This window comes from Pyrus communis, chromosome 3, assembly GCF_963583255.1.
Source record: "Pyrus communis chromosome 3, drPyrComm1.1, whole genome shotgun sequence".
Classification (NCBI taxonomy): domain Eukaryota; kingdom Viridiplantae; phylum Streptophyta; class Magnoliopsida; order Rosales; family Rosaceae; genus Pyrus; species Pyrus communis.
The window spans coordinates 30,188,706-30,202,191 of record NC_084805.1 but is presented as its reverse complement, the minus strand read 5'-3'; the positions used below and the strand labels follow the sequence as shown (position 1 = coordinate 30,202,191).

Here is a 13,486-nt window from a genome sequence, read left to right as displayed (position 1 = left end):
AATCTTCCAAGAGATCTTTACCTCGTCTTTCCCTTCTTCTATCGATGTTTGCCGCACGTTCGGGTTTGGCTATCTGACCCATAGCTTGCATGATACGGCGGGAATGTGAGGCCCTCCGCCTTCTATGGTGATCATCCTCATCCTCCTCCATTGCGAAGACCTCATCTCCACCTCCATCTTGGTCAAGATTGACCAATTCTTCCTGTTGTGCCAACAACCTTTTCTGCTGCTCTTGCAACTGTTTATACGCTCTCCTTGAAGAAGACATTGTAAGAACTCAAGATTTGAAAACGATAAAGAAGAATTCTGAGCTAAAAAAAAAGGATTGAGTTTAGTGTGAGGATGGATGTAGGGATGTAGGGTTTATATGGACAAAAAAAAAGAAGATGAGGTTCTGGACAATGCCACGTGGCACTACGTGATTGGTTGAAAATCTTAGCGGAAATCTATTCAAAAAATAGTACGTTCGGATAATGACACGTGGCGTGACGAGATTGGTTAAAAATCTTATCGAAATCTTGCCTAAATTATTGTAAACAGGAAGTGACACGTGGGTTGTCGGGATTGGTTGAAAATCTTAGTGGAAATCTATTCAAAAAATAGTACGTTCGGATAATGACACGTGGCGTGACGAGATTGGTTAAAAATCCTATCCGAAATTAAAACTATTTTTTTTTTATTATTTTATAAAAAAATTATTTAATATTTTAAATGGACTGGGTGCCAGCGCATTTTGTAGGGGTGGAGATCGTTTGTGCCAGCGCATTTTTAGACTAGGTGCCAGCACATTTTTTTTTGGGGTGGAGATGCTTTGGCCTATTACTGTTCATTGAGTCTGTTACTGTTCAATTAAGTGGATAAATGGGCTGGGTGCTGGCACAAAGTGGATAGGGGTGGAGTTGCTCTTAGTTTAAAATGAGAAGATAAAAGAGAAAAGATTTCAATTTTTGTTGCAGTCCTATTTGATTAGGAATGTAATTGTGTAAATCTTAACATATTTGTGATATCCTTATGGGATTCTACCATATCTTTTAGACTATATATTATCCTATTAGAGTTGTAATCATATTGTGATAAGAAATTAACCTTCCCTACTGCTATAAATAAAGACACAATGGAGTAGCATAGAACGCGCACCTCACAATTACACATTTATCTCTTCTCTCTCTATGCCGCACCCCCTCTCTCTCTCTGGCCTCCATAATTGTTCAGCAAATTATGTCTATAACACAACACGTTATCAACACAAGAGTTATGCCTACAACACTTATCAGCACAAGAGAGTTTGATCTTTAATCAAGGGAGTATGACATTTTAATTATTCTTTTATGATTAATTTATTATTTTATTGAATTGATTTACATGCTATTAATTCAATTTAATTTTTATGTGTTGAACGTGATACAACGCATTAGAGATGCAATTCCGGTTTTCCGAGATGAATCTTTTACAAATTCAAAGGCTTTTGTTGTTTTCTATCAATTAGATACGCTTAAAATAAAGTAAAATATTTGAAATGACCGTGAAGCATGAAAGCATTCCCCATGATGCATGAACCTCCTACATTTATATCTACCTTCCGATATATATATACACACACACACGTTTCATGCATTACGCAATTTTTGCTATGTGGAATTTGTGAGGAAAATTATGCCCGCACTCCGCTACATGGAGATTAGCCATTGTTCAAAGTTCAAAAATCTTCCCCGCGAGGTTGAAGAGCAAGGAGTTTGGAGAAAGCAAAATTGATCATGAATAGGGATCAATAACAGCCCAGAAAATCACCATCTCCGTGGAAGCCTCTGATCATTGATTTATCTTGGTTACTGTAGCCTTAAACTTTGTGTGCGATATATATTGTGGTGTGCTGTTAAAACTTAAATTTTCTTGGGATGTAATGTTAGTTTATTAGAGATGATGTAATGGTGTGATCTTGTATAATAAGCAAAAATATATATGCATTAGTTGTACTTTATTTATTTGTTTGGTTTAAAGTTAATTTGATTTGATGTACATAATCACACATATTTATAAGGTTGATCATCATGGACATCATATTTGAAATGTAAATTTAAAATCGTGCTTCGAATTCATATAGATATCTCACAATCACATATAGCCTCACAAATGAATGGGATCATAAGATTATCACTAACGAAACATGTTCTACTTTTTATTATGCCCTGAGATTTTGTGAGACATCGTAACAGTATTGAACTTTCAAGTCACTGAATTGGTTCACTTGTCCTAAATACATAAGCTCCTGCAATAGCCAAAACTCAATAGTTACTTATGAACTACAACATCACGTAGAACTAGTGAAGATGAAAACTAATCAAAATTTAAGTGAGCTAAATAATGAAGAGAAAAGGAATGATACCAAGAGTGGGCATCAAAAGGGACAACACAGCAATCCCAACAATCTTCAATGGCAAGCCAATCTTGATCATATCTTGGATCTCAATGTGGCCAGTGGCGAATCCTACGGTATTTGAAGGAGTTGCCGTAGGAAGCAAGAAAGCAAATTGTGCCCCAATGCCACCCGGAATCATCAGAAGGAGAGGATGCACATGCATACGTTTGGCAATTTGAATTAGGAGAGGAATAATAAGCGTGGTTGTTGTATTGTTTGATATGATCAACTCGGTGATGGAACTACTTATGAGACACACAGCAGGTGCAATTGCAACATATGGGACTGCCTCCAAAAAAGCTAGGGTTTCGGATAATATATTAGCAAGGCCACTGGATCGAACTCCGTCAGTTATGGCTAAACCAGCACCTAGTAACAATATGATATTCCAGGGTAGCTTCTTGCATTTTTCCCAGTCCATCAACTTCTCACCTTTTTGTTTTTGGCTTGGAATTATGAACAAAAAAGTTGCAATCATAACCTACAAACATTTCAAGTCACACTTGAAAATTTGATCCAACGAAAGGTCTGTTTATAAGGCTATTTCGTGTTTAAAGTTAGAACACATAAGAAGAAATGTCAATACTCACACTGACAGTTCCATCTCCGGCATGCCCGTTGAAGAGGACTCCCCAGCCCGGAATATCCTCCGTTATGCTTCTTGTCATCCACAAAACAATCAGCATCTGCAGAAAATGCTAGTCATAATAACTGGAGGACACATCCATACTAAAAAACTATGCGAAACTGAGTACTTGGGGACGCACCGAAAACAAAGCCAGTACCATCTTCTCAACAAAAGCCATTGGACCTGCCGGTTGCCGCATCAACAATTGTAAGTTGATTTGGAAATACAATTACACAGAAGGTGTTCTCTAGTGCCTAAGATTGGATACTGAACATTGGACCAAAAGCAAACAAGAACATGACCAATACGGTGATACCATGTGTTAACTATTTTATCATGGCATTTGGGGTATCCACAACAATTGCTATAAAAAAAGAGTGGTTTTTTCGAAATTGCTTTTGTAAGAAACATTTTTTCTCATCAACGCTTTAATATCAGTACTTTCATTATAAACAAGTTGATTTTTTTTTATTAAAAGTCCTACTCCCTCAAAGACACATTTGAATTTTTTTTTGCCTAATTTATTTAGAAGCAGTTTTAGTCATCAAAAAATTCACAAACAACAATGCGTGATTGATTTAGGATACACCACAATTTGATGCTGATTGCATGTAAGTTGCTCTAAAATTTGAGAGATCCTACCTAGCAATTCGAGCTCCTCCTTCAAATGGGCTTTGTCTAAATAAACAGAGAGAGCCTGGCCTGAACTCCTTGAGCAATACAAGCAGCAAAGCAAACCCCACAAAGCCAAGAACATCAACAATGCCGAAGGGAAGGCGAAACAGAACCAGGTGTTGAAGGTGATCGGAGCTGCTTGTGGGAAATAGGTCTTCCACATTCCAACCAATATGAGATTGACATCGGTCCCCGTCAGAGTGCTCATCCCTCCTATGGTTATGGAGTATAACACCCCCAAAATCACCGCTTTGCAAAAGTTGCTCACAACCACGGACTGGTCGTGACCCGTCGGAAACCGCCGGAGAATGCCGGTGGCTACGGGCATCATCATCACTGCAGTTGCCGTGTTGTGCATCCACATGCTGATGAACGCTGCGGTCCCACATATTCCCAGCAGCAGCAATGGCGGATTCAAGGGGTCTCCATAGAACACCAAGGTTATCTGTGTTCGGGGGTAAAAAAAAAGGGGTTAACTAGTAATACTAAATAAATCAACTTATCCAATTTGTAAATATGTCACTAATAAAAAATAAGTGTTACTACGCTTATCCAATGTCTTATCTTTTCACCCATTTTGAAATTGTACTTTTATTGACAAATTTGTCCTTGTATGGAATCACTTTACTTAAAAGACCAATCATTCATATCTTGCCCCAACCCCCTTCACCTCCACAATTAAGATAAATTATTGAGTAATGCAAGGAGATTAAATTAGCAAACTAAATTATATGTCACCAATAGAAATGAGCACGTCTATCAATACTTAAGTAATAAATCAATCATGAACTTACATGTCATTTAGTTTTCAAAATTTAGTCTATAAATTTAGTCTCCCTAGCATTACTCTAAATTATTGGAAAATGATCTTCGTCGGATCATTTTCTTGGGGATCACATGATCGTGATCGTTTATTGTACATCGTGTGGTCAATTTTTGTTAAGTATTATTTTATATTTCATTTAAATTTTAAATTTTAAAATAATTTATGACCGCACGATGTACGATGAATAATCACAATCACGGAATTTCTAGGATCTCCAAGGAAAAGTGTCACATCCCAAGCTTGACTCCACCGTAGCACGATATTATCTGCTTTGGGCCCCGACCATGCCCTCATAGTTTTGTTGTTGGGAACTCACATGAGAACTTTTTGATGGGTCACCCATCCTGGGAATACTCTCACGCGCTACTCGCTTAACTTCAGAGTTCCTGCAGAACCTGAAGCCAGTGAGCTCCCAAAAAGTCTCGTGCTAGGTAGAGATAAGAATATACATATAAGGATCACTCCCCTAGGCGATGTAGGATGTCACAATCCTCCCCCCTTAGGGGCTCGACATCCTCATCGGCACACCACAGCCAGGGTTAGGCTATGATACCAAATTGTCACATCCCGACCCCGGCCCCCACCATATCCCGGGCTCAACTTCACAATAGAACGATATTGTCCGCTTTGGGCCTCGATCACGCCCTCACGGTTTTGTTTTTGGAAACTCACACGAGAACTTCGAGATGGGTCACCTATCCTGGAAATGCTCTTGCGCACTACTCGCTTAACTTCGGAGTTCCTACGGAACCTGAAGCCAATGAGCTCTCAAAAGGCCTCGTGCTAGGTAGAGATGAGAATATACATATAAGGATCACTCCCCTAGATGATGTAGGATGTCACAAAAAGGATCTGGGTGGTAATACAGTATTACCACATACATAACTTCCACCCAAAATGTAACACATACACAATTATTATACAGCTGGACTTAAAGCTTATTTTAACATAAAAATGAAAAGTAAGGAAAAAAAATAAAATTGAAGAACCTCATTACCACCACCCTCCCCAACCTCATCCTCCACAAAAAATCAAATGTAATAAAAAAATTTCGCACAAGGCTGTCTCTGAGATTTTGGGGGCCCTGTGCGAAATTTATAAAAGTGCCCCTCCTTAATATAAGTCTTAAAAAATGTAAGACAATGTATTGAAGCTAGAAAACAATCACTTAAATCAAAACAAAGTTTATCACTCACTAATTGCAAAGTTTAAAAATGTCATTAATAATAAGTAAAAGGAGTTACAAACATAACATTCACTAAATAATCAAAAGCAGTTCAATCTTAAACAACCAAAGAAGAAAACGAACTTAAAAAACTCTAACTTTAAAGTTTCACTTGAATATGTAACATTATTATATAATAATATTGAAAAAATATCGTCTTTTATGGTGTATTATTGACACTTTAAATATCTTATTGTACTCTAAATTTTTGTATTTAGAAAGAAAAAAAAAATACTCTTATAAGAAGTGTAAGATGAGATTTTAACGTGCTAACAAAATCAATTTTTGAATATAGAACATTATTTCATAACAAAAGCAATTTTAAATATAGAATATTATTACATATAAATATTAGGTGACAAAAATTTTGGGGGCCCTGTGCAACTGCACCTTTCGCACCTTCTCAACGCCCCCTCTGGATATTTGGAGTTGGAGTTATAGGGTATATTTGTCACATCTCGGCTCGGGAGGACCACTTCCCGGGTCTGCTCCACCACCGTAGTACGATATTGTCCGTTTTGGGCTTACCATTCCCTCACGGTTTTGTTTTTGGGAACTCACGAGCAACTTCCCAGTGGGTCACCCATCATGGGATTGCTCTAGTCCCCTTCTCGCTTAACTTCGGAGTTCCCATGGAACCCGAAGCCAGTGAGCTCCCAAAAGGCATCGCGCTAGGTAGGGATGGGAATATACATTTAAGGATCACACCCCTGGGTGATGTGGGATGCCACAATCCACTCCCCTTATGGGCCCGACGTCCTCGTCGGCACACACGGGACCAGGGTTAGGCTCTGATACCAAATTATCACATCCCCGCCCGGGGCGGATCACTTCCCGGGTCCGCTCCACCACCGTAGCACGATATTGTCCTCTTTGGGCTTATCATTCCCTCACGGTTTTGTTTTTGGGAACTCACGAGCAACTTCCCAGTGGGTCACCCATCATGGGATTACTCTAGCCCCCTTCTCGCTTAACTTCAGAGTTCCCACGGAACCCGAAGCCAGTGAGCTCCCAAAAGGCCTCGCGCTAGGTAGGGATGAAAATATACATTTAAGGATCACACCCCTAGGTGATGTGGGATGTCACAATATTTGTTTAAAGCAAGGAAAATTGGAAGAAGCAATATATGGGGTTATTTTGGGAATAATGGTGGGTGGGAAAAGAGTTTATGTGTGTTTTGTTTTTTTATGATGAGTGTAAATATAAAATGGATAGAAAAATAAAACATTGAGGTGAGCATAATACTATTCTAGAAAATAAATACGTTAATCAATATTTAAGTAGTAATTCAATCATCGAGAGATTTTTTAGTATGCCGCAAACACCGCCCGTCAAATCAAGTATAATAATACAATTTGTTAGAAACTTGAAAAAAGAAATTCTAACAAATTTTATTATGACATTTAGCGAGGGGTATTCAATTTGGATTTTAAGAGAATTTAATTATTTTAATGAATCTAGGGGTATTCAATCAGGATTTTCAGTGATTCTCTAAAATTCAAGGTGTCTTCAATTAGAATTTTAAAATAGTTTATTAAAATCCTTAGAAATCCGAGTGTATTCAATTAGGATTTTAAAGAAGTTTATAACATTCCAAGTGTATTCAATTAGAAATTGATTTTAAAGAATTTGAGAAAGTTGAGGAATTAGCGGGAATTAAAGAGATTTCGTAGTGTATTTTAAGCATCCACAAATCTCACATCTTCTGTCACATCCCGGCCCGGACGGGACCACTTCCCGGACCTAACTCCATCGTGCCAATCCTTAGGCGGGGTGTGTCATCTTCCCATGAGATTTTGAGGGAATTGAATCAAAATTTAATATGGAATCTCTACAAATCAATTAAACTCCATAAAAATCCATAAATTTATAAATCCATTAGTCTCTCAAATTCTCAATTGATACACCCCCTTAGTGTACCGAACCGAATTTCCACACATTGAAAAATTTATCTCAATCATCAACAACCACACCATATAGTTTCCAAAATTTAGTTTAAATAAATGATCTATTTAGCATTATTATAAATTATTCATGTACCAGAAGTTCAAATTTTGATTCTCCTTCACTAATATCGCTTGAATCCAAAAAATAAATTATTTTGAAAACCCTAAGCAGATAGTACGAGCTAGGATTCGGGCACAATGCAGCTCTCACCGTAGTAGGATTCGGAAACTAAAGCATCCAAATCTCAAGTTGTGACACGTATCAATATTATTGAAAATATATTTATGTTTGCTTTGTTGGTGACAATAATATTTTGTGAACATATATCACATGAATGAGGTAATATGAGAAAACTGCAACGAAAAGAGGACTCACATTCAAGGCGAATCTTTTGGGTATGTTATAATGCTCAACGGCGAGAGCCAAAATAAAGCTTCCAAGAACAAGGGCAATAACATCGTTCATGTAAGAGTGGGCAACATCATCTGCAGAGGCAATTCCGAAGAGCGGGAAGAGGAAGAGAGGGGACAATGAGGTAACTGGCATCGGCACGGCCTCCGTGAGCCACCAAGCAAACACCCATACCAGCACCGCCAACATGTTCCGGCTGGCCACCGGGCCATCTAGCTTCACACAGAGGCATATGATGGTGCACAGAAGAGGTCCGAGGAGGATGAAGAAGTTCTCGAGTGTTAGAATGGATTTCAAGGATGAATGGAAGCTCTGCGACCGTTGGATTTGATCGTGGAGATGGAGAAGCGGGGTTTTGGGGTCTTCGGATATTGGATGATGATCCATGTTATTGATGTTGGATTGGATTACGGAAATCACTTGACTATATATTATACTGCGAGGAAATGGTGCTTTTATATTCGGTTTTGTATACAAAGAAGTAAGGCTTTTCTATCTAGTTAGGCGTACGAGGAAGTAAGGTTAATTGGTTGGCCGGTATAGTGTGTCCGTCGTTTTGTCTTTTGAGTTTGAGTCTTTTTATTTTTATAGAGTAATGCCATTTCTATTTACAAATTGTTCATGTTACTGATACATACTCTAATACAAATAAATTCTATAAATTAAAATGTTTTAAAATATCACATCTCAAAGCATATAAAATAATAGACAAATTTATCTTTCTTTTTATATGTGATATCACACGTAGGTATTGCAGATCATTCGTGCGAGCTTTGAATAATATAACTTAGGTGTAAGAAGTTTTTGACTCATCACTAAAGCTGTAAACAAGTTTGGCTTTCATTTTGATATTGCTAATTAAATTGGATTTTGCTGCTAATTGTCATATCTTCTATATATAAAGCGAGACGCATTGAACAGTGGGATTTGGTGTCACCGCCTTCGACAAAAGTAACTGAACCAAAATGCCCCTCGGCCAAAAAAATTCAAAATCAGCCCAAAATGATATATCAAATCATGCAAGGGTAATTTGGTAATTTGATTATCATAAAATAAAATATAAATATAAGTGGGAAGACAGAAAAGAATAAAAAAAATGAAAGGGTAGAGAGAAAATAATAAACAAATGACAAAATTGATGGTGCCCACGTGATGAGGAAAGAAAAATATAATAAAAAATAAGAAAAATTATGAATGTTGTGTTCAAAACATCTTAAGAGGTGCGTAGCGTTGTTGATAAAAAAAAGAAAATAACGAAATAAAAAAATATTAAAGCAATTCACGCATATAAATAAATTTAAAATGTATAAGTCACGCGTAGCGTGTTGTGATTCAAAAAATATCTTTTGCACGCGGTTGTTTATTAAATATTATTTCTCAAATTTTAAACACTTAAGAGGTGCATTGTGCCGGTTATAAAAAAAGTCTCTCGTACTCGCATAATAATGTGATTCAATTAGTTGTCAAATGATCATTTTTTTAACAAACGATGTTATCTACACTAAGGGGAGGGAGTGACTTTAGCCTCACAATGGGCTAGCAATCAATTGTTTATTAAATATTATTTTTCCAATCTTAGTGTAAATTCAATAAAATGTAGATGGAAATTGAAATACAACTTTTATTAATATGGATTCAGCTGTTTTGATTAGTTAAAAGACCGCTTTGTTAAATGTATATATTATTCATTAATATTTTATTATTCATTTCCATCTACATTAATAAATATATTTAAAACATGTACATCACGCGTAGCACGTCGTAATTCAAAAAATATCTTCTACACGCGCTTGATTGCTTGCATGGAGGCTAGTTATATATAAAGCCAATGGTGAGATGAACAGTGGCTTGGATCAAGCATGGGACAAAATTTTGGCGTCACCCCCTTTGACAGAAATAACTGGACCAAACTGCCCCTCAGCCAAAAAATTTCAAAACCTACCCAAAATAATATATCAAATCATGTAAGAGTAAGTTGGTAATTTGGTCATAATAAAATAAATATAAATATAAATGGGAAGAGAGAAAAGAATAAAAAAATAAAATGAGAGAGAGGAAATAATAAACAAATGACAAGTTGATGGTGTCCAAGTGATGGGGAAGAATAATATAATAAAAAATAAGAAAAATCATGAATGTTATGTTCAAAACATGTTAATAGGCATGTAGCGCTAGTGATAAAAAAATGAAAATAACAAAATAAAAAAATATTGAAGCAATTCATGCATATAAACACATTTAAAATGTCTAAGTCGCGCGTAGCGCTGTGATTCAAAAAAATACTTTTTGCATGCGGTTGTATATTAAATATTATTTCTCAATTTTTAAACACTTAAGAGGTGTGTAGTATTAGTTATATATATATAAATAATAATAATAATAATAATAATAAAAAGTCTCTCGCACATGCATAATAATGTGATTCAATTGGTTGTCAAATGAATTTTTTTTTTTTTTTAACAAACGATGTTATCTACACTGAGAGGAGAGAGTGGGCTTAGTTTCACAATGGACTAACAATCAGTTGTTTATTAAATATTATTTTTTCTAATCTTATTGTAAATTCAATAATATGTAGATAGAAATTGAAAGACCGTTTTTATTAATATAGATTCAGCTGCTTTGATTAGTTAAAAGACTGCTTTTATTAAATGTATTTACTATTCATTTTTATCTACATTAATAAATACATTTAAAACATGTAAATCACGTGTAACATGTCGTGATTCAAAATATTTTTTGCACGTGTGTGAGCACGTGCATAAAAGCTAGTTGTCATTTATTCGCTTAAGAGTTAGCAAAATTTATATCCAAGAACATGGCAAAGTGATATTTTCTGACAAATGACCTTTCATTCAAATTTAGTGTGATTATGCGCGTGCATGAACGCTAATTGTCATTTATTCACTTAAGAGTTAGCAAAATTTATATCCAAGAACATGGCAATGTGTGACATTTTCTAATAGGTGACCTCTCATTCAAATTTAGTGCGAGCAAAGAGGCCACGAAACAGAGCCACGTGTGCAGAAAGGACTACAAATTGCCACAACCATTGAACTTGATAATAATGCAAGGTCCAGCCAGGCTCTGAATGATCGTACTATAAACCATGTAGCATGAAATATATCAACGGATCTCTTTCCATCAAGACTATATGATCAAGTGATCCGGATCTTTGAAATTTTATCTAGCAGCCAATTTATTTTAATTCTTTAAAAGTTATAATAATTTTTTACTATTAGATAAAATTTAAAAATCTGAATCACTTACTTCAGTAATCTTGATGGAAGATATTCGGAGATAATCTCTTTCCGATGTCAATGTCAAAAAACAATGAAGAAACTGTGGAATGGTTCGGTGGAGGGATAGAGAAGCTTGTTCACAATTAGTTTGATTTTTATATCGTTTTCTTGATCTCGAAATGATGTGTATGTACACGTGGCAGACCCAAATACATTTTATCACTGAAGATTAAGCTTACAAGTGATATTGGATTATTTTTTAAGATAACGATAAAAAGATTATCAATTTAAATCGTATGAAGTGATCGTTGATAATTACATTATTATTATTATTATTAACGTGCTTATTTTATTATTAGTATAATCCGATCACGACATGTAAAAATAATTCATATCAATCTCTAGCTGCCCTCAATTTCGAAATAAAACGTGATAAGACCTTCAAAAATCAACTCTTAGTGATATGTATTTTGTTAATGAAAGTGACGTAAAACACATATTGGGCAAGGCCTTGATGATTCTTCTCCAAGTATCTCACGCGGGATCAAGGAAATGTTAAATGTTAACGTGTGTACAAGTAGGGCATCAGTCCATGTGAGGCATTGTACATTTGGTTTTATTTTGAAATAATTAAACAAAGTTGGAGTTCTACCGTAAAATTAACTGGCAATATGAGGAGTAGTCCAATTTAATTCTATGCAAAGTCCATTCTCTTATCAATATGAGATTCATTCTCAACACTTCTCCTCATGTGTGTCGAATTTTCAAACCTAACACGTGGACAACACAAATGGGATGACGTGAAGCACGTTTAACAATAACAACTTAATTCTTTCATTTCTCTCCTTCAAGTTTCAGTCTCACTTTCATTTCCTGTAGCCATGATCTCCACACGTAAGTATATCTTTCGATTCAGATGATCATGTTATCCTCAGTCGGACAAAGACTGCTGTTCGTTTCTTTCAGACTTTGAGAGAGACAGAGTTTGAGAAACAATTATATGCTGATCATATATAATATGATCATGTGAAAGTGGTTTTGTAGGTTTTGGATTGCCAGAGATCATGTGCGAGCAAATAAGAAAGTAAAATAGCACTAAAAAGGGAGTATTCGTGGCAGCTTGTGAGAAAATTTTTTGTTTGATATTAAAGGCACGGGTAACCCTAAGCCGTAAATATAATGCGTAAACAGAGAACCCTAGCTCCTTCCTTCTCTTAAAGTTAAACAAAACTTAGAGCGAGAAATCAACATTAGGTACTATGTTAAAACTAAAACCAAGACACTAATAAGATTGATTAAAGAAGAATTAATAATCCAAGTACCTCGCAAGGGACGATTTCTTTGCAGGCATTGAAGTTGGTGCCTTCGTCCATGAATATTCTACACCTATTGCATTTGATGTCGATGGAAAGCCTCAACTTAGAAATTGGAAAGGGTAGTGCTATTCTCATCCTATTTTTAGGTTTCACATTTTCTCTCAATTTTAAGCCTTAGGACGAATAAAATAAAAAAAAAATCAATCGTCAAATATTAACAAGAATGTGAGGATAAAAATATATGTATGAATAATATTATGTATTGTAAATATCCGACGATTCTCATGTTGGTACTGTAACATCCCGTCCCAAATTTCATTTTAACGTACGTGTGAGAATTACAATTTTACCCCCTAGTTGTTATTTTACGTGTAGTTTTGTGTTGTGTGGTGTTGTAGGACCACACACACACTCATACACCTCGTCTCACTCCCCCGGGATTCCCTCATTTCCTGTCTCTTCTCTGTCTCTTCTCTCTCTCACTCTCCCCGAGTTCTTCTTCTTCTTCCTTCTGCAAACATACGGACACACACACAAACCTAATCAAATCTTCACCAATCAAGAAACCAAGACCACCCTCGTGCTCGTGAGGCTGAGAGGAGTTCAGAGGTACCATTTTCAGGTAAGGATATAGTTGTTTTCACGTCGTTATCGCCATGGCCGAATTATGTACTGTTCATGCAAACCTATTCTAGCTTGTTTTAGGAGATTCTAAGCTTGTAGTTGTGTTTGTGAGGTTCCCAGGAGCTTGGGAGTGTTTCGTTGGACGAGTTTGGACGTCGGGAAGGCTAGGTTCAAAG

The 13,486-nt window shown here is 36.1% G+C and overlaps 1 protein-coding gene across 1 annotated transcript; it reads right to left on the bottom strand.

Moving 5' to 3' along the window:
* Positions 1-2,062: 2,062 nt before the first annotated feature.
* Positions 2,063-8,646, bottom strand: LOC137730286 (tonoplast dicarboxylate transporter-like). The gene is made up of 6 exons (XM_068469345.1): positions 8,093-8,646; positions 3,687-4,164; positions 3,184-3,227; positions 3,007-3,102; positions 2,384-2,897; positions 2,063-2,266 (listed from the first exon to the last, which is right to left on the bottom strand). The coding sequence occupies exons 1-6, from the start codon at positions 8,513-8,515 to the stop codon at positions 2,229-2,231; spliced, it is 1,593 nt and encodes a 530-aa protein (XP_068325446.1). The 5' UTR covers positions 8,516-8,646; the 3' UTR covers positions 2,063-2,228.
* Positions 8,647-13,486: the final 4,840 nt, after the last annotated feature.

Excerpts from the sequence above, each read along its gene's own strand:
- LOC137730286 (XM_068469345.1), bottom strand. The coding sequence starts at position 8,515 with ATGGATCATCATCCAATATCCGAAGACCCCAAAACCCCGCTTCTCCAT. Across the intron at positions 3,228-3,686 it reads GGAGGAGCTCGAATTGCTAG|GTCCAATGGCTTTTGTTGAG; the intron begins GTAGGATCTCTC and ends GGCAACCGGCAG. Across the intron at positions 3,103-3,183 it reads TGGTACTGGCTTTGTTTTCG|ATGCTGATTGTTTTGTGGAT; the intron begins GTGCGTCCCCAA and ends CATTTTCTGCAG.